This window comes from Cylas formicarius, unplaced genomic scaffold (genome assembly GCF_029955315.1).
Source record: "Cylas formicarius isolate icCylForm1 unplaced genomic scaffold, icCylForm1.1 PGA_scaffold_7__23_contigs__length_41026272, whole genome shotgun sequence".
Taxonomy (NCBI): domain Eukaryota; kingdom Metazoa; phylum Arthropoda; class Insecta; order Coleoptera; family Brentidae; genus Cylas; species Cylas formicarius.
In genome coordinates this window covers 22911118-22933512 of record NW_026844352.1, presented here as the reverse complement: position 1 = coordinate 22933512, position 22395 = coordinate 22911118, and the positions used below count along the sequence as shown (strand labels likewise).

At 32.8% G+C, this 22395-nt stretch overlaps 2 protein-coding genes across 2 annotated transcripts; one reads left to right on the top strand and one right to left on the bottom strand.

The window, feature by feature from the left end:
• Positions 1-10229: 10229 nt before the first annotated feature.
• LOC132705628 (uncharacterized) lies at positions 10230-14971 on the bottom strand. Its single transcript, XM_060676334.1, has 3 exons — positions 14846-14971; positions 13600-13643; positions 10230-10537 (listed from the first exon to the last, which is right to left on the bottom strand). Exons 1-3 carry the CDS (start codon positions 14946-14948, stop codon positions 10313-10315), a joined length of 372 nt encoding a protein of 123 aa, XP_060532317.1. The 5' UTR covers positions 14949-14971; the 3' UTR covers positions 10230-10312.
• A 4759-nt stretch (positions 14972-19730) lies between these two features.
• Positions 19731-22092, top strand: LOC132705585 (uncharacterized). Its single transcript, XM_060676254.1, has 3 exons — positions 19731-19813; positions 21290-21455; positions 21815-22092. The coding sequence occupies exons 1-3, from the start codon at positions 19750-19752 to the stop codon at positions 22050-22052; spliced, it is 468 nt and encodes a 155-aa protein (XP_060532237.1). The 5' UTR covers positions 19731-19749; the 3' UTR covers positions 22053-22092.
• Positions 22093-22395: the final 303 nt, after the last annotated feature.

Here is a 22395-nt window from a genome sequence, read left to right as displayed (position 1 = left end):
ACAAGCAACGATGCTGCTTCTTGCAAACGGGGCATAACTTCAAGATAATACTCTTTATTCACCGTACGACCTTGCAAGCAAGCAAAACCTTGATATTTGATCGAACTTGACGTGCTTTTTTCGGTCCTGGGCCATTGGGTCCAATGAGCTTTGGTTTCGACATCATAACCATATACCCATGATTCGTCACCAGTTACCACCAACATTGATTTCGTTTAACAGCTGTTGAGCGATGCTTCTTTGACGGTCCTTTTGTTCAAAATTAAGCAGTTTTGGAACAAATTGTGCTGCCACACGTTTCATGCTCAAAACTTCGGAAAAAATCGCATGGCACGAGCCAATAGAGATGCCAACGTCTTCAGCCACTTCTCTAATAGTTATTCGACGATTTTTTAATACCATTTATTTGATGTCTTCAACGTTTTCATCAGTTATTAACGTGCAACGGCGTCCAGAGCGAGGTTCGTCATCGGCGCCTTCTTGGTTATCTTATAAACATTTTTTTTGCTTAACCTTATATCTTTTTAAAAACGTTACACACATTTTCTTTATATTTTAGTTATGAGGTGCATCAAAAAAATCAACAAAAAATTATTTTTAATGTGGGGTACACTTGTATCACGTATGGTATGCCAGGATATTCATTTTGATTAGTCACGGTCATGCGCAATACAGTAAATATCAGTTGGTGACAGATATTTTTGATTTTTGAAATCATAGCACTAGCTTGATATGTTACCAATACCTGATTCGCAATCCAAATTTAGAGTTAGAACAATTACTGAATGACGATCTCGATGATGCTGACATAGAACTCTGTAATAGTGAAGAAGATAGTGATGATGTTCCGGAAATGATAGATTCTGAAGATGATATAATAGAAGGAATAAATAAGGGTGGTGCTCTAATGAGTGAAATAGTGTCTGAAGATGTGATTATAAAAGAAGAAAATGACAGTGGTGCTGTGAGCAGTGTAATAGAGACTGACTATAGTGAAGAAATCTTAGAAAAAGGTAGATTATTCTATCCAATCAAAGATAACACAAAATGGTGTAAAATGCCACTTAGACAAAAACCTGGCCTATACTAAATCAACACAGTATCAATATTGCTTCAAAACTTGATTCATTTAGACTGTTTGTGACAGACGAAATTATACAAATAATGTCTGGCATACTGATGTAATGCAGAACAGGTAAAGTTATCGAATTATATATGGCATTATTCACTAATAATACCTATCCCTGTCCAATTTTTCAGACTTTCAAACTTTGGAATGACAAACACCCAAATCAAACACAACCTCTACAACGCATATGGAAACCAACAGGTGCTGTTGAAATAAAGGCATACATTGGCCTCATTTTGATCTCAGGTGCCTTTCAAGCTTCAAAAGAAACGATAGTAATGTTGTGGTGTACCAAGAGAGATTACACTAGACCAGTTATTCCTGCAACTATGTCTCGCTCACGTTTTCAATTGTTGACGAGTTTTTTTCGTTTTGACGATCCGAAAACAATGGAAGTCAGAAAGAAAACTGATAAGCCTGCACCGGTAAGAGAAGTTTTCAACATGTTTGTGGACAATTTCAAAAAGTGTTATAATCCCGGAAGCCACATTACAGTAGATGAACAACTAGTTAGATTTAAAGGTCGTGCTTCATTTAGAGTTTATATGAAAAGTAAACCAGATAAATATGGTCTGAAAATTTGGGCGGCAGCAGATATTGAAAAAGCAAAAAGCAGCAGAAAATCATCCAGGCGAAAGAGTCGTCTTAAATCTTGTCGGAGATCTTGCAACCGGTTTGTCCCTAGCGGATAAACTATTAGAGAAACAAATGACTCTTTGCGTTACATTACGAAAAAATAAATCTTATATTCCCGAAGAACTCTTGCCAAAATCTTATAAATCCATTTTTTCGTCAATGTTTGGTTTTCGGAAACAACATACAATTGTGTCCTATGTGTCTAGCAAGAATAAGGCTGTTCTTATGTTGTCTACGGAGCATCATGATATTTCTGTTGTGGGAAAGTACAAGCCTGACATAATACTTCATCATAATAAACAAAAGGTGCTGTAGACTCTACCGATAAAATGGTAAAAGAATATTCAGCTCGTCGAATTAGTAATAGATGGCAATGGTTATTTCTTATTATTACTTATTTTTTCTTTTAAATTTTGTTTCGAAAAATTCAAACCATTGGAGAGACTCTTACGCAGAAAAATGGGAGTAGTGATTCAAAGCAAATTCTACATTCCTTAAAACCATTTTTATTTGAAATTAACAACGACTTATAATAGTAGTGGGGTATCTCCAATCTGTATACTTACACTTTCGTTTAGGCTGAGCTTGTTCTTAGAGTTTATTAACGCCATCCGCAACGATAAATCACCAAACAAAGAATGCCCAGCACAACGAAATTTGCAAAGTAATCGTATATATGATATACCAAAAACTTGCCACTCACCCTCTCGTTGTCTACACCCGCACTCATCGCTAAATTTATTCTGGTTCATTTGTTACCAGATCATTCCGGCCGGTGAATAACATTCATAAACAAAACAGGCAAACGTTAAGAGGGATACTTTAATGAAACGTTGTACGATTTAGAAGATAGAACAGTAGCGCAGAGAAAAAATGCTTGTAAGTAAACTCAAACTCCAGTTTCCGTAAATTCAATTTAAAAAATTGAATTTAATTGAAATTAATTGAAGATACTTTTCTTTATAAAAAGCACTTACATACTTTACAACGGAGGAGGGGATTTTTATACTTTATTCTTGGGTTTAGAGGGAATCGATGAAAGAGTGCAAGAGAAGAGAAAGAGAGTGGAGAGAGAAAAAAAAAGGCAGAAAGAAAACAAAGCAATTTTTTGGTTTAGTTTGTAGATGGGATCAAATGGTCGTGGCACTTATTAATTTATTTACTACTACTGCTACGAAAGCACGGATCTATATTTAACCGTGAAAAACTATTCATGCCTTTTGTTATTTCCTCATCTCTAATAATTTTATATAGAAAGTCGTTTTGTTTATTCTACGACACTGGTATAAGATCATTGTAACCACGTGTTATGAATTATGTTCCTCCCATAGCCTGTCTCCCCAAGAGACTATTGTGTTCGTTTACGATATATCATAACCTTCAATGGTAATGGAATATCGATTTCGACGATATTAGTTTCGTCTAAGAAAATGTTTCGGATGTGTAAAACAGAGGGAGAGCCATATTTATATATTGAGGCGTTGTTAAACTATGTTAAAAGCGAATCAATTATAAAGTTGTATTTGTTTGCATTATGTAAGTACTTTTTAACGCAGTCCCAATGATTATATATGCAAAATTGAACAAAACCTGCAACAATTCATGCATCGAAATTCTCGAACAACCTCCTATTCTCCAATAACTCCCAAACTAAGCGTAGATGATGCGGATAATGCATACATGGCAACCCATGACAAAATATTTTTCCCGTCGTTATACCAAACCAATTTTCTATAAAGGGGAATATTGAAAGAAATGGCGGAAACAAATCTCAAGTTATTAAAAAAATGGTTTCAATACCAATTATTCTAAATATGATAGACACTTCAGGTGATACTTGGGAAAGCATGGTTGCCGTAAAAACTCAATTTTGTGTGCTGAGATGCAGGATGGTGGAGTTTTCAAAAATAAAATGTATTTTTTTAATCTACGTAATACCACTTTAGATATTTTAATATAATAAAATTAAAAATAAAACAATGCCTCTTGACGCTTCTGTGCCAAATTTCATTAAAATATTTAAAGTGATATTACAGATATTAAAAACATACATTTTTGAAAACATTATCACCTTATATCTCAAAAGTTAAGACGTTTAGTACATTTGGTATTATTGGTATTGGTATTAAAGGGGGGCGCCCTCGCGGGCGTCCGAGCACTTAGGCCAACAGATGGGCCCGTTGTGCCCCCAGGCCGCATTAGAGGGCGTCCCGAATGCCGCCCCTCCTATAGAAGATCAGCAACTCCTTTAGCCCAATAACGTGCACTGAGTCCGGATCGATCAGGGCCGTTCCGAAGACTCCCAATCTTGCCCATGTCAAGGCAGGGCACTCGGTGAGCAGATGATACGGGGTCTCCTCCCCTTCCATGCACCACCTACACTCCGGGTCGTCTCCAATGCCTAGTAAGCAAAGATGCCTCCTAAGCCTGCAATGTCCTGTGTAGGCCCCTGTTAGTGCTCTACACTCCCTTTTGGTCAGTCTAAGCAGCTCCCTGGTCCGAGGAAGGGCGGGCCCATCCATCATAAGCCTCGCCTGCCTCATTCCCGGAGCAACTCTCCAGCCCCCCACGGCTTGGTCTCTCGCCCAGGCTTCGAGAGCTCCCCGCCTCACACACGGGGCAATCCCCAAGCGGGGCTCTGGACCTATATGCCTATGCGAGGAGTCCTCTCTGGCTAAGGCGTCCGCTGCCTCATTGCCCCGGATACCGGTGTGACCCGGGACCCAGATCAACGTGACCTTTCTCTCCTCAGCCACCCTCCTCAGTACCCCTTTGCACTTCTTTATCAACAAGGAGCGCGTACGCACTGACTTCAGCGCCATGAGTGCAGCCCTACTATCCGAGCAGAAGAAGACCCTCCTGCTTCCGTGGTTGAGCCGAAGCACCTCTCTGGCCGCCTTCAATAAAGCGAAAATTTCCGCCTGAAGCACAGTGCAGTACTGACTCAGAGGGACCGACAAGCTCGATCCCGTTGTCTCGCAGTACGCTCCAGCTTCGGCCAGATCTCCCATTCTGGACCCGTCCGTGTACCGACAAGTCCATCCCAGGAGCCATTTCAAGTTTCTACAAGTAATCGTCACGGTCGTACGGTTTTACCACGGTTAAGGAACTTTAAAATGCTTAAAACGTCAAAGCAATAAATGCACTATATTTTTGGTCATGAAATAATCAATCATTTATTAAAAAACGATTTTAATCCTTTGTAACAGAAATTTTAGAAGATTTTTGAGATAAGTTAACTAGTTACATCGTGGAGACCACTAGGTTAGCAGTAACAAACATGATAAGAGAGCATGGAATCCTCTTTTCGCCAGCTGAATGCTTTTTACTAACAGATAAAACGACCTCAGATTATTTATTGCTTTTCATAAAAACTTTTAAAAATGGGTTTGATTTATTTTATTTTTAGTTTTTGTAGGTGATTTATTTTTATTATTTATCTTTATAGATTCTATCAGAAGCGGCTTGTTTTTTGTTACGCTCTGAAGTTCGAGAATTTTTTTAAATGATTTTCCAAGGTAATTCCGATACATTAATTGATCTACCGAACAAATTAGAATTAAACATCAAATGTCTGTCTCCCCTTTCGTGAAGTGCTACTATAACTGAGTTTTTTAGTGCATTTATCTTGTTTAAAACATAAGTTAACTAGGTACATCGTGGGTACCACTAGGTTAGCAGTAACAAACTTGATAAGAGAGCACGGAATTCTATCTTCGCCAGCCGAATGCTTTTTACTAGCAGAAAAAATGACCTTAGATTATTTGTTGTTTAAAAATGGTTTTGTTATTATTTTGTTTTTAGATTTTGTTGGTGATTTATTTTTATTATTTTTTTACAGTTTCTAAAAAAAGCTAATAAAATTTTCACTAAGCAGGTTGCTTTTTGTTACACTCTGAAGTTCGAGAATTTCTTTTAATGATTTTCCAAGGTGATTTGGACACATTAATTGATTTAAAGAACAAATTAGAATTAAACATCAAATGTCTGTGTTTCCTCTCGTGAATTGTGACCGTAACTTACTTTTTTAGTGCCTGGGCAAATTCATCTCCTTTAAAAGATGAGTTAACTAGGTACATCGTGGTAGCCACTAGCTTAGCAGTAACAAAATTGATAAGAGACCTCAGATTATTTATTGCTCTTTATAAAAAGTTTTAAAAATGGGTTTGTTATTATTTAATTTTTAGTTTTTGTTGGTGATTTGTTTTTATTTATTTTTTACACAGTCTATAAGAAGCTATATAATAAGATTTCCTAAAAATTGGATTCAATTCCGAACAAATATTAGTGTGTGTACGTAATAATAATCTTTGAATATTATCCAAAATATAAAATCCGCAGGTTCAAGACCTTTTGATTTAATAGCAGCTGTATAACTACGGCCTGGTTTTTAAGCGAGATGCTAGAACGATGCGTTTGGATGAAATTATTCAAATTTTCCAAACGGGGACAGATAATAAAACAAAACCGTATCGGTTTTAAAAATGATTTGCGCCGATATTCCAATCCGTTTATGTAAATGCCTTTTTGGGCAAACTACGGAATTCCGTATAATTTGGACAATTTTCGCCCGTCTCGGGCACGTAAAACGGGCTGCAAAAACGAAATTCCGTGTAATCACAAAGGGCTGTTACCCGGTCGCGCAGGCGAGTACAATCAGATGTGCAAATAATAATGTGATTGTTAATGTAATTTCTATGAATTTGCCTATTGAAGGGGACTTGTGTCCATCGATGGGCAAACAGAGAACACAATTCAACCGTTATAATGCAAAAGATCCACATAATTCGAGCGACGATTGTTCTGTTTGATTGGCTTTTCGACTGGACAATGTTAACACTGAATCGTTTTGGAAAATCGGCCGCCTCTGTTTTTGAAATAATTGCCACGTATGTACCGGAACAATTCTTCGCGGTTTCCTTAGGCTAAATTTGCGTTACATAATCTTATCTTACCAAAGACTATTTCAAAACGATGCTCGATAAATTGTTACGACTGAACTAATGCTGTTAATGTGGTGTAAAATTGCAATTATATAGTGTCCCACTTAAGAACTGTACACCCTTGTAAAATCTTTGTTTTCGGTTGGATTTTCTTTTTTTTTTAGATGATGTTTCTTATTACAACAACCTGAAGTCATGGCTAACTGGGACTAAATTTCGATGTCAAATATCGACAATGGCTATTAGTAATTTCTTTAAGAAGTGTCAACCAATTCTTATTCAGGACTACATAAAACTTAACTTTACTAGTTTGATCATTCTTTTTTTGTTGGATAGATTTCACTGCAAGACACGAATGATTTTTTTTAATTCAATATTAGAGAGGATTAAATATGAACTAAACAGACTTTACAACGCTCTATTTTTTTAATTCAAGAGGATTGTTAATTCTCATCTAATGATGACAAAAACAGAAATATCAAAATTGGTTGAGGTCGGAACACTGTTTCCTTTGTAAAACAATGTTTGCCACGGAGAGCCGAATGTTCGGCTGTCAAATTCACTCGCTAATTTATATTTCAATTTTGTTTACATTGTACATTTAGAATACTAAGATTTGTTAATGCTGTTGTTTTAAGATGATACTAAAAAATAAGTGCACCTTAAAAAGTGTTTTTTGTCATTTTTGAAACGTGTTGCTTAATTAAAATTTGTAATATATTAAAATCACATACACAAATCGTTATTTACAAGATTTACAGTTTCTTTTTAAACATTGAAAACTTTGGTCATTGCTCTAGTTACTTTTAAGTAATCTTGAATACTGATAATAATAATCTGTTGTCATTTTATTTGAAAAAATCTCTAAAGTACTTCTCGCTTCAAAAAACTGAGGGAGTTTAAGTCGATACTATATGAAAAAATCGTTTTATTTCTGTTTACTAAGATCTATTCAGCAGAAAGGAATTATCAAAATTGAGCAATAGACAAACATTCTACGGGAGTAAGGTTTATGCGAACTTTATGGAAAATAGTATAGTTAGGTTTTGCGTAGTTCTGAATAAGAATTCGTTGACACTTCTTAAAGAAATCCCCAATTGTCCTTCCCGATATTTGACATCAAAAATTTAGTCCCAATTGGTCATGGCTTCAGGTTGATGTTATAACATTAGATTATAGTGTTTTTTTGGGAAATCTATGCAGAAAAAAATTCTCAAAATCAAACCGTAAGCAAAGATTTTACAATGATGTATATTTCTCTCTTTTGTTAAATAGTTCCAGTTGACAATGACTTTAAGTTGATGCAATAAGCAAAACAAGGTTTTAGTGCATATTTCAGAGATCTATTCAACAAAAAAAATATCATCTAAAACAATAAATAGACCAAGATTTCACAAGGGTAAACAGTTCTTAAGTAAAGAATTTGAGTTAACTATTATGCATAAATCACGATTCCCAGTAAATCGACCATTTTTTTAATGTTCCTGTTTCTGTTGCAATTGAAGTGACGGAATTATTACTCTCATACGCTTCCTCGAGAATGCACTTTGCATCAAGATACCTAAACACTTTCATTATGCCTTTGTCACATCGTTCGTTGCTTCCTAGTGAATCAATATCAAGGAATGGACTTCAGGTTGACTTTGGAATGCCAATTAACTCCACTGTCCTCCTAATGCCCTCTGACGTGTTAAATTTTCTGGAATGTTATGTCTAACTAACCAAAGTTGATTGATCTCATTTCAAGCAGTTTTTTAAATTTTAAGTACGTAGAAACAGTATTTGCAATTGTCTCATAATACAGGTAAAAATATAACTATTAAATTAATTTTATCTTCAGATATTAGTAACGTTCGATGTTCCGTTGTTTGTATCGTTTAAGTAGTACTAGGGGTACTACGGGTCAATATTTCTGAATTCACACAACTGACCAAAACTTGACAATTTAGAACATTAAGGCGTGAGTGAAATATGTGAATATAGATTTTAAAACTATCCCTAGATGTAATTCTGCAGTTAACATTACTATCAATTAATACATTATGATACGTACACTGTTTTATTAACAATTGTGCCTTTGTTTTTATTTATTACATTATAATTAGTAATATGTGTTGACAAACTTGTGCAATGATAAATTTAGCTTCTAGCTTTTGCTATGGGCTGACAGAATTGTCCGAATTTTCACAACATTGTTTGTACCTGTCATGTCCCAAACTTCCATCGCAGTCCCAGTTTGATATAGTCAATGTAAACGTTTCCAAGACTTCATTCTGCAACTGGATCAGACGCTCTGCTGAGTGGCTCAATTGAGCTTGAAATTTCACTTCAGCTGATATTTCAGTTATGTCAAGATCGTTGGGATAACAAAGTTTCTTCGCTCCTTGAATCTTTTTGTAAAAAGGAAATTTATTTTTGTCCGCTTCCGGAACTAACCGATATTCCGCATTATGAAATTGCCCACCAAAAATAGTGACAATTCATATTCATCAGTGAGTTGAACAACAGGCTTCTATTTTGTGTACTCCATAGTTCTATTTGGTGTACTGGTTTGGGATTCTCTTACAACTGCAGCAGTATCTACTACAGTGCCTTCCTTCCTGAGATTCATCTGAGCAGCATACATTAGTTCTGAAGTACTTACTGTTGTTCTTAAGCTAATAGTTTTACGCCGTTTAAGATTTTTTGCCGGAACTAGTAAAAACGGGGGGCATTCTTTCTCCAGAAAGAGGTGAATGAGTAGAATTTGGAAACCAAATCACTGTTTCTAACCAGCTTTGGTTCTGAGATATAAAGCTGCATCATATTTCTTTGTGAATAATGAGTTGAACTGAGAAAACTTTGTATGAATAAGTATAGATTGCTATTCTGGGTACATCCATAACGTAATTTTTCAAAAGTACCAACTTAACCTCTAATTTACGCGAGTCGCGTGCCATCAGTTTTTCAAAAGACCATGTTAAATTTTTACTTCTTCAGAGCTTAACCGAAACTGTTTCGGTCAAGCTCTGAAGAAGCCAACAGGATGATTGGCGAAACGTCAGCAATTTCGACTCAACAAAAACCGATGCAGAAGGAATCCAGCAGTTTTGTAAAAAAAACTTCAAACTTGTTTCCCCTCTTTTTTTCTGTGTAACTAGCATCTTCAAAGATGGGAGGAAACTCAATTATGAATATCACCGTCACCATGTCCTGCAGTAGGAAAGATCATGTCCTCTTAAAACTTCGACTATGTACCTAAGCCGAATATGTGTGATTCGATTGGCAATTGGCAACCTCAAAGTTTCTGATTCAATTATTCATTTGCCAGTATCTAATTAAGCTATCTTGAATACTGTCGCTGTCAGAAATTCTCAGAAAATTAATTTAAGATGTATCTGTTTTTTTAAAGAATGTTTTTGCATAATTAGCATGAAATCACTATCACTATCACATTTGCCTGTTTTGGTATTAACGAAAGTAAGTATATGAATATTAAAAAACTCGGTTTGAATTTATTAAAAATTTATTAAATTCAGCATACCTTACTTATAAGACTTCCCCAACTGATCCTAATCGGGAAATATTATAATAACAATTGTCAGAGCAAATAACATTCTACTTGTTATCGGCATACAGAATTGTCGGTGACACATTGACCGACAAAACCATCAAAATAAAAATTTTTTGGACATTCCATTATAAAAACACTTCCGAAAACGCAAAATACGAACACGTCACATCTGATGTGAAACTGTGTTCTGAACATACGCTCCGGAAATTGGTTGCAAATTTGCAAAGGATCGTACTCGCTTAATACGGTGGCGGCTTGGGTCAAATTCTGTCCGTCCTACAACACAGAAAACTTATACTGTCAGAATTAGTTTCATTCGATATTTGAAAGATGACTTTTGGGATGGTGGAAGGACTTTTTGTAGGACTGATATAAAAATTTTCATTCTTTCAAAATGTTATCCCATTAAATGAAACAGTTTTGACTACGATTGTTAAATGTTATAGTTGTGTGGGGAGATATATAAATCGTTGGAGCTGTAAGTATGTAAATTCCTACACACGTAAGCAAAGTGGAAAAGTAAGTCATTTCTTCTGTATAGTGTTTATATCGATTTATAACCATTGGTTAAATATAGTTTGTTTAATCATCCCATTTTCTTTCTAAAATTGAACTGAGGTGGCTTTTACTTGATTAAAATCCATTTAACAAAATAAATAAGACCTAAAAGTTCGGATTTTCACGAAATTATATATATTCACATAACAATTGTTTGGACAACACCGTGTCTTTATCAGAAGTCATTTGATCGACATTTGATAAAGACACGGTGTTCTCGAAACAATTGTCATGTGAATATATATAATTTCGTGGAAATCTGAACTTTTAGCACTTATTTATTTGGTTTAATTTTATTTCGTTTTACCTTTCCAATATGTGTCAATAAGTTTTAAATTCACTACAAACATAAGGAAAGTGTAAAAGTAAGTCATCTCTCCTGTAAAATATATTTTGTTTCATCAAACAATTTTTTTTGGTTTTACTTTTCCAATATGCGTCAATAAACTTTAAATTCTCTTCAAACGTAAGCAAAGTGGGAAAGTTAATAATTTCTTCTGTTAAACTTTTTATATCGATTTATACTCATTGGTAAAATATATTTCATTTCATCAAGCATTTTTGTTTCGTTTTACTTTCCCAATATATCAATAAATTTGAAATTCGCTACAAACGTAAGCAAAGTGGAAAAGTAAGTCATTTCTCCTGTAAAGTGTTTTTATAGATTTAAACTCATTGGTAAAATATATTTTGTTTCATCAATCAATTTTGTTACGTTATACTTTTCCAATATGTGTCGATAAATTTTAAATTCGCTACAAACGTAGGCAAAGTGGGAAAGTAAATAATTTCTTCTGTAAATTGTTTATATCGATTTATACACATTGGTAAAATATATTTTGTTTCATCAAACAATTTTCTTTCGTTTTACCTTTCCAATATGTGTCATTAAGTTTTAAATTCACAGCAAACGTAAGCAAAGTGGGAAAGTAAGTCATTTCTCCTGTAAAGTGTTTTTTGCTTTATACTCATTGATAAAATATATTTTGTTTTATGAAATAATTTTTTTCATTTTACTTTTCCAACATTTATCAATAAATTTTAAATTCGCTTCAAACGTAAGCAAAGTGGAAAAGTTAGTCATTTCTTCTGTAAAATCTTTATATCGATTTATACTCATTGGTAAAATATATTTTGTTTCATCAAACAGTTTTGTTTCGTTTTACTTTTCCAATGTGTGTCGATACATTTTAAATTCGCTACAAATGTAAGTAAAGTGGAAAAGTAAGTCATTTCTAGTGTAAAGTGTTTTTATCGATTTAAACTCATTGGTAAAACATATTTTGTTTCATCGAATAATTTTGTTTCGTTTCACTTTTCCAATATGTGTCGATAAATTTCACATTCGCTGCAAACATAAGCAACATGGAAAAGTAAGTCATTTACTCTGTAGAGTGTTTTTATCAACTTAAACTCATTGGTAATAGCAACAAGTGCGGTAAACGGCGAGTCAGTTAAAAAGTTTACCGAACGTGTTGCATACTATATTTTTTCTACGACGGTTAGTTTTTGGGTATATTTTCGCAAAACAACACATATACATTCACTGACATGACCGTCAGAATTGACAAACTTTAAAATTCAAAGCGTGGGAAATATCACCGAAGACATCCGATTGCTCCCAAATCCCTGCGGTAAAATCCCGGAAATGTCCGGAAACGAAACTGACGTGATAAAGCAATCAAGCAATTTTTTTTCATTTTACTTTTCCAATATGTGTCGATAAATTTTAAATTCGCTACAAACGTAAGCAAAATGGAAAAGTAAGTCATTTATTCATTAAAGTGTTTTTATTGATTTAAACTCATTTTTAAAATATATATTATTTCATCAAGCAATTTTGTTTCGTTTTACTTTTCCAATATGTGTCGACAAATTTTAAATTCGCTACAAAGGTAAGCAAAGTGGAAAAGTAAGTCATTTATTTTATAAAGTGTTTTTATCGATTTAAACTTATTGGCAAAATATACTTTATTTCATCAAGCAATTTTGTTTCGTTTTACTTTTCCAATATGTGTCGATAAATTTTAAATTCACTACAGACGTAAGCAAAATGGAAAAGTAAGTCATTTATTCTTTAAAGTGTTTTATCGATTTAAACTCATTGGTAAAATATATTTTATTTCATCAAGGAATTTTGTTTCGTTTTACTTTTCGAATATGTTTCGGATATATCCACCCGACTACTAGAATTGTAGAATTTAATTAGTATAATATTAAACCTATATACAGATTTAATAATTGCAGAGAAATTTTGGATACACATTATTTTCGTATTATTTATATTTTCCGTTGAATTATAATAACAATAGATTAGATATGGTTTATTGGGGCAATAAATGCTACCTTAATCATGTATCCTGCCTTTGTCCTCGCAGAACATAGTTATATGGAGTCCTAAATAATATCAAATATACCAATAATAAGAAAAATCCATTTCTATTAGTTATCTTTTATGGGCCATTGGAAAACTCCATATTTCTTCTGAATTTGTTTGGTATAAAGCAGTAGTTAAAATAAGTGTTTGGAGGAAAAACTTCAATTTTGAACAATTTGAAGGAGCGATGAATTTCTTCTCAATAAAATTGATCAACATGGTTTTTTAAAATTATATTACAAATGAACTCGTATTATCTTACGTATAAAGCCAGCGATTTTTATATGGCCCCTAACTTCAGCTAAGCGAATGGATACAACTAGGGTAACAGTTCGAAAAATATGGTGTTCGATATTAATACCGGACAATAAGTAAAGAGCAGTTTATTATGAATTGATTTTACCTCTATCTCCAGTGGTGACCCGTCTGCCATCATAATGTGGTCAGCTAAAACAATGCGTATTATATATCATATTTTTTTCGATTGCTTTATAATATTTTTTTTTAAACATCGTTAGCTATGTTAAAACAGATGTGATGATATGGACATTCGAGTTGGCCGGCATCAATCGCTCTTTTCGCACGGTATTATGTGGGTCGATGAAGTTTGTTTTGAAATATGCAGAGTTACTCAAAAGAGGTACATATCGAATTTATATTTTTTCTTACGCAACATTCAACATATTTTTTTAAGTCTTTAATTACTATATGCTCAATGAAGGTAAATTACTTTTCCAATGAACGCTAATAGTTTTCTTCACACCGATTACCAAAATTTTACCAATTCGTTCTTCCTGAGGGTAATTTCACATTTTACCTAATTAAAATGCAACAATCGTTGGCAACGACTAGAATTTTGTGTCACTGTCAAATTTTTGTTTCCAAAAAATAATTAGTGTCACCTAGGTCAACGCCTACTATTACTGAAAAAATAGTAGGGTGCTGTATGATACATTTTTGAGACAAGTAAGCGTTTTGGGTACAGGAAGCACTAATATGGCTTTAAACGACTCCTAATTCTGCGTCACAACAAGCCAGTAAATACGGGATGTTGAATTTAATTTTGGGTTTTTTAATAAGATGTGTTTGTAAACTTTTGCGCATTTTTTTTTATCGCTGTGTATAATACTAAAGTAAAACTAAAGTAAAATGTGGTGGTCAACTATATTAATATTATTAATATGATTATGCGCAGCTCGTTACATGTTACAGGTTTAGATATAAGAACTAGCGATACTTATATATATATATATATATATATATATATATATATATATATATATATATATATATATATATATATATATATATATATACATGCACATTTTTTGGGCACCTTGTATATTTAAAAGTAATTTTGAAATATGCTCTTCATGGGCCCAGATTATTTTTCGTGCAAAAATTGACCGGAATATGGTGAGCCACCTCATGTGTACCAGTTAGCTTAATTAAAGTAATAATAAATATACGAATTTTTTCTCATCGTATTCATATAGTTTTTTAAATATCGTAAATTAAAAAGGCAAAATATAATCGTTTTACTACTTATCTTGCATTTTCGTACGTTTCAGTTATAATCGAGTTTCTGGGTTACCATTTAAAATTATGGTCAACACAACTACGCAGTAATAAATTAAATAAGAACTTACCGGCTCCGAAAGCTACCAGAACACAAAACACTAAAGCGATTGACATTATAAATATCTTGAGGCGTGTAGATCTGGACAAAATCGATATAATTGGAAAACGCATTCGGACTTTTCATGATGATTTTTATTGTCGCTTTATCGGTCGGATTCGTTAGATTCGAATTTTTAATCCGCTATCATTTAAGGATATTGCCCATAAATGGCTTATGGAACACGTTTGACACAAACAAATGCTCCTTAATAATATTTGCACTCCTTAATGGTTTTAAAATATTATCGCTGAATTATGAAAATTAATTTGCAAACACATTTGTCGAGGTTACGGTAAAACGTCAGGTGAACTTTATTCTACTTGATTTAAAAAATATATCTGTCGCAATAGAAATTGTAATTGTGATATGTTTTAAGGCCTAGAAGAGCGAAGAATAACAATGAATGCAATTTAATTATCCGTTGTAAATGGCATCTTAGGGATCTTGTTTGTAAAGGTTTTTTCTATTTAGAATCCTTTTAAGAGACACATTTTTGGATTTAAAAGAAGACTTAATCTTGAACCCCACAAAGGAGCACTATTTTAGCATTCCGCATCTTCAGATTTGAAAAAAAAAAATGCTTATTTGTCAACGTGTTTTATTTTTCTAAAAACACAATTATGATACTTTTGGAGCAATTTAGAAAAGAAATAGTGAAACGTCGTCATCTGCAATTATTATTACTTTGCCGTATAGCGTGAAAAACTCTGTACGATGATATGTGTTGCAAATTTTATTTTTTGTTTATATAAATCTTCGGCATTTCGAAGTAAGCACTTCATACGTCCCTGTGATGAAGTACGTACGTTGTACTTTTTAATATTTCCATGCTTGGGCAGCAGATGTTTTAGGCGAAATGAACATTTTAAAATAATGGCGGGACAATATTGCACAGAAATTCATTATAAGGACTGGGAAAGTTTTAACTTTAAACACGACAAAAACTTTTTTTCGTTATGTAGCATTTTTGCTGCAAATGCTGGGGTATCTCACCCTTGTAGATCTAGAACATTTTCAACCATCCGTGTCCCGTTGCTAACACTTCACCTGGATGGAAGAGTGGATACATTTTACCTTTTTAAATAAAACATATGAAGTGATTCAGAAGTAAGTTTTTATAGGCTGTCAATGACACATAATATTATGTCGTTGCCATACTGAATTTTATTAAAAAACTCGATCTTTTTTTGAAGTTAAAATTACAATAATGGAGCCGTTTATTTTGAAAGTGGCTTAAGTCCATTTTTATCTTTTATCAAGTTGGCACTTGTGACATTTATAATTTATGGTGAACTCTCAAAAAATAAATCGGTATTGAAATATACTTAGTACATTTGAGAATTTTATATCACGTACAATTTTCAAAATAATATAAATAATAAATAAATAATAAATTCTGAAAATCCTAATTTTGAAAGTGACTTAAGTCACTTTTTATTGACGTCAACTAGTGGGCCCCAAAATGTGGAAAGGAGTGATGAAGGTAATTTAAATTATGTTTTGATATTAAATTGAAATTTAAAATATAATATTTAATTTTTCCTCAACAGAGGAACTGAGAATGAGAATTTACAAAACAGCACCTTCAAAGAAGGATTCAGAGAACACAGAAGTTGTACTTATATTCATAAAATTCGTAAAATTAAACGGAATTCTGGGAAAAGATACGATACACAATCGGGAAAAATTATTCCTGACAAAGTTTTTCAAAACGAAGATTGCCAATGCTGAAAAGACTGCTTGAAAAATTTAAATGAAATAGAGAGAAAACGTATTTTCGAAATGTTTTGGAACTTTGGAGACTTTAATAAGCAAAATGAAGACGTCAAGGAAACGGAATAGGACCATGTAGAAATGAAAGTTTTACGTATTGGTTAAATTCTAAAACAGACAAAGTTGCTGTTTGTAAAATTTCTTTTTAGATACTTTTCAAATAAGCGAAGGACGATTGAAACGTGTATTAAAATCTAAAAACGTTGGCAACGATTTACGTGGGCCTTTGCCTGGATTGTAGAGAAAAATATGTGATGAAGCAAATATGATTATTTAAAACCATATTGACAGTTTCCCGAAATTTGAATCACATTATACTAGGGACCATAATCCCGACAGAAAATATCTCTATCCTGAACTGGATAAATTTTTTTAATTTTTATGAGCTTCACTGTGAAGAAAATAATTTTAAAAAAATATATTCAAAAAGGATTTTAATCTACATTTCCACCAACCATGCAAAGACACATGTCAAAGATGTGATCTATTAAACATTAAAGTAAAAGCATCAGAAATCCATGAAGAACAGAAAAAACTTATCGAAGAACATATATATTCATATGAAGCTAGCACAATCGGCTAGAAATGCGTTAAAATAAGATCAAGAGCGAGTATCAAGTAATCCATCTCATTATTTTGGCTTTTTATTCGATTTGCAGAAAGTGTTACCATTCCCAAAGTTTTAAGGCCTAGAAGAGCGAAGAAATGAGAGCAAGAAGCATTAAGATGAATGAATACAATTTAATTATCCGTTGTAAATGGCCACTTAGGGATCTTGTTTGTAAAGGTTTTTTCTATTTAGAATCCTTTTAAGAGACACATTTTGGGATTTAAAAGAAGACAATCTTGAACCCCACAATATACCTCTACTACTTCAAATCACTCCCGCGTACTGAGAATGTTAACGAATAACTAAAAATCTAATTTAAATGTTTTTTTCTCTTTTTTTAAGCTATATGTAACGGTCTTAAGCTCTTTCACTTTTTGTAACAAAACAAATTTTTATTTTGACAGTGACCTAAATCGAACTGAGGTGGCTTTTACTTGATGAAAATCCATTTATCAAAATAAATTAGAACTAAAAGTTCAGATTTTCACGAAATTATATATTATGACACGACAATTGTTTCGACAAAACCGTGTCTTTATCAAATTTGATAAAGACACGGTGTTGTCGAAACAATTGTCGTGTCATAATATATAATTTCGTGAAAATCTGAACTTTTAGTTCTTATTTATTGTGACCTAAATCCTATTAAGGTAAGCAAGGTCATATTATACACTTAATAATAACGACTTTTTAATAGGATGTATAAAATTAAATTAACATTGCAAATCAACCATATATCTTATGTATATTTTTAATTTTGTAAAAACGCAAAACCTTAAGTATTTCAAATTAAAGATAAATGGACTTAAGTCACTTTCAAAATGAACGGCTCAATGTCAATGTCAAAAAAATGTTTCAAATTTTTTCGGCTTTAATAGCGATAGGATTAAGCATTAAGGAGTTTAGGATGACTTTTGTATCTGGACAGCTTCATATGAACGTAATTCCTAAACCTCTAAACTTAGAGTTATAAACAGGGCGGTTATGTTATAAAAATAAATAATTTTAAAATTATTACTACAATGCCTACAAACAGGCAGAATTATATCCATTTGTAATGACGTCTTGCTCGTTGCCAAAACGGTTGATTGCTGATTATTACAAATTACAGATTGCAAATTGACATTCACTCATATTTTCACTATACAATATTCGACAATAATAGATAACATTCAGGCAACTTTGAACAAGTTGATAACAGCGATGTAAAGGTATTAGGCCTGGAGCCCTATACCTTTTTTCAAAATGATAAGCAACAAGCTAATTCTTTGGAAATCTGGAAATCGTTCCATTTCATCAAGGTGCCCAACCTTTTCCTCTACGAAAATTCTTGTATCAGGTAGCTAACTATACGCGCAGGTATCAAATCATGTCATTTTAGTTAACATACCAAAATGAAAAAGTTGTATCTATTATTTATTTATAAAAAGTGATGAGCAACTTGCTAATTTTTTTACTGGTCCAGGGCTCCCGGACTATATATAAAAGATGCATAACCATCTATTTTTTTTCAAAACTTTTTTGTCTCAGCCACTTGGAATATGATAAAAAGAGATATACAAAATTGACGTAATTACGAAGGTAATTGCGACTTTAAAGTGTGCTACTGAAATCCTTGGTGTTTCGTTACCAGATTTTCCTGGAACAGTAGCCATATCAAAATTAAGAAATTTATTTTTATTTCAAAATCGAACATGAATGCCGTGGGTGGAAATAAAAATAAAAGAAAATTTAATTAATTTTTAAAAAAATTGTAAGTTATCTTTTTAAAGTTTAAGAGATTAAGTGAGACTACTTTTATATTATCAATCATATCGCCTTGTTAGAACTTTCGTGAACCCAAGGATTTGATATAATTATAACCTCATAATGGCATAGTCGTTAGTTCATAGGAAAGTTTATTATTGTCGAGAATTTTAACTAGAGTAAGTGCCCAAATTAAGGAAAAGGCGAATCGCTAGCAAGAAAATATCGACTAAGGAACTTAGATAAAGATCGTTCCATTTGGATTCAAACTGAGTTTACACTGACACACACGTGCAATGGTCGTATGAAGTGGTAAAAGAAATGGGGTAAACTAGCTACATTGTGACGAGGATCATCAATCAATTACAAGTTAAATAATGTTGACTAATCCTCGAAATATGTGTTTAATTTTTTATACCATAGAGATTTTTTTCATTTTCTTACAAGAGAGGCTATTTGGATTTTTTTTGTAATTAAGCAGTGTAAGTATTTAGGCACGACTAATTACCAAAAGAATGACGTCAGCTACTCAACTCCATAGCAGGAATGCCAATTATTATATGAGTTAATATATAATATTACATTATGGTAGTCACTAACGATTTTAAAAAATGTCGCCTTTTGACAATATTAAGTTAAATTCTGATAACAAATTATATGCGTATTCCTGCACAAGTATTTAAGGAGCCATAGTTTTCCACATATTAAATTAGTGCCTATTTTTTCTTGCGACTGTTAAAGTCATGTTTTTTATAACCACAGAATTTGTTATCCTCTCCTCGTTGTTAATTTTGCCATCTTCTCTGGGTAATTATTTTTATTTGAATAAGAATTTTCTTTAAAGCTGTACACAGGCTAAGATAACATATATTTTAGCATGTTTAGCTTTTAAACAAGGTAATGCTATGTATTGAACCAAACCAATGCCATTTTAACAGATAAAATTGAATTTGTTTACCAATCACATTTAGGATAACTAAATACAAATTTACTCACCAGACGTTTTTCGCGGTTTAAGGTTTTACTATAAGGTAATGGATAGTTATTAGTGGATTATAAGAAACCTGAGAATTAACACAGTTTAAATCGTTTTATAGGAAAACCAGTAGAGTTACTAGTTTCGTAAGATGTCCAATAAATACCATAACACTTCAAAATTTATAATATTGCAACCAAAAGGCGCTTTCCACAAATTTTTATAATATAACATTTAAATTTTAGTTAGTTCAGGTATCTTGAAAAGATTTTATAACCGACAAAGAAAGTGGGTGCCGTTTTCCCAACCTAGTTCGTTTACACAATTTTATAAGTCATGTTTCGTTTTATCCTATACTTTATCTAGATATTTATTGAACAATAAGAACGCGTCTTTCATAGACGAACAAATAACATAAAAAAAGTGAAGTTACAATTGCACTTGATAAAAGTTAGTTACAAAAAAGAATCTAAAGAGGCATAATTTTCAATTTCAATTCAATTAAGTTGCTTAAGTGTTTAAAGTACCTTCATTTTAAGGAAGGTGATATATAAAATTTAACAATAATTTGCTTTTAGCCAATTGAATTTCTATTTGCAAATGTGCCAAAATGGTACCTGTTCATAACAGAGGAACATTTTTTTTAAACTTAGAAACGCAACATATCTTGGATAATGTGTATTCCGATTTCTCCAAAACATTCGATAAAGTACATCATCCTACAATATTAGTAAAACTTAAAATCTTTTCCGGATTTATTCTAGTACTAATACGTCTTCGGAAATATGCAAAGTTGCTACCAACGGCAGCAACTTTTAGTAGTCAAACATAAACGGCCTAAAATACGATATTTGTGGCAACAGATGTACCAAATGCCGTGCATACTGCATTTTTCTAAATAGGCAACCATTATTAATATCGGCCTTATACTTAGAAAAAACTGGTTTTCTGATATTGCAACATATAGAAATCGAGCAAAGTCGTCTGGTTGGGCTAGCATTATCTACGCAAATAGAAAATTTAGTTATAGATAAAGAATACCCGTTTAGGCCGTGGCACAACCAGCCTTAGACCTCTATAAGTATTAAAATGTATTTCTAAAACTTAAGAATTGTGCACACCTTCGTGCTGCATTTTTAAAATAATTTGATTTAAAGTTTATTTTATAAAAAATTCATATGGGATTTAATAAGCTACCGATCTAGGATTCTCCAGTTACGTGTTACAAGGGCTTTGCAAAATAAATGGAAATATTTAGGGTTATTTTAGATTAATTTTTTCCTTGTAGCGGTCCTATCGTGTTTTAGGAGACCTCGGAAGTGGCCATGAGAACCTATTCAATATTCAACATGTCAAATCCAAATTATTCGTCGACCCCGACGGAAAAATGGTACCGTCCCAGCAAAAAGCCGCAAAGTTCGCGTTTTTGCGTACCACTTTGAACTACGTAGAGATCTTCGACCCGTCGACAAAGTGAGCTTAACAATTAAGTAAAACGAGATAGTCTAATTTGTATGCACTGTGCACAGTTTAATGTCTTTATTTGACACTTTTGAATTGATAATCACTTCGATTTCAAATAGTTTGGGGCGAAATTGTTTCAAATATTTAATACTTGGTTCCATAACATTGAAATATTTTGTATTATTTTGTCTACATCTACATCTTAAAAAGTAGCCAAAATTTGAACACATAGTTCTCAAGTTGTTTCAGAATCTCCAATAGATGAAATAGATAATAGATAAATAATTAAAAGAAAAATCCTTTAGAAAATGGTGACTTCCTTTATTATATCCCGTCAAGTATTTCAGTTGATAGAGTTCATTTTTTAGGAAGGGCTTTGATGTTGAAAATGGATGCTCGGGGCGAAACGTCATTTTGTTTCCACTTCGCGTCGACGCTGACAACCAACAGTTTATCTACAACGGCGATAAAACCATTTCATCCAAATGCAACCCCGCCAAAGTCGTGGCAATAGATTTTAACCAGCATCGTTTGTTCCTGGCTGAGAAAAATCCAAATCATCTGGAAATGTATCAGTTCGATAAAATCTATGCCGGCTTTATGTAGTGTATTTGTTGCTAATATACCACTAAATATACCTCTAGTGTTAAAATCATTTTCCTGCAAACATAATGTTTGTTTGAATATAAAACTATGGAAGAGTTTTCGGAAAAAACCAACCCCATATCCAAAATGACCGCAAGGTTTTTGATAATGTCAACAATTATTTGATATTGCAACATTTCATATTTCTTCTAGTAACTATTTCTGAGAAAATAATTATTCCTATAACTTTTAAAGGTGGACATGTACAAAATTACGGTCAATTATAAAAAGAAACTTATATGAAATGATCGGTTCACAGATTTGCCAAGAAGAGGAGGAAACAGCGACCCACATATTATGTCAG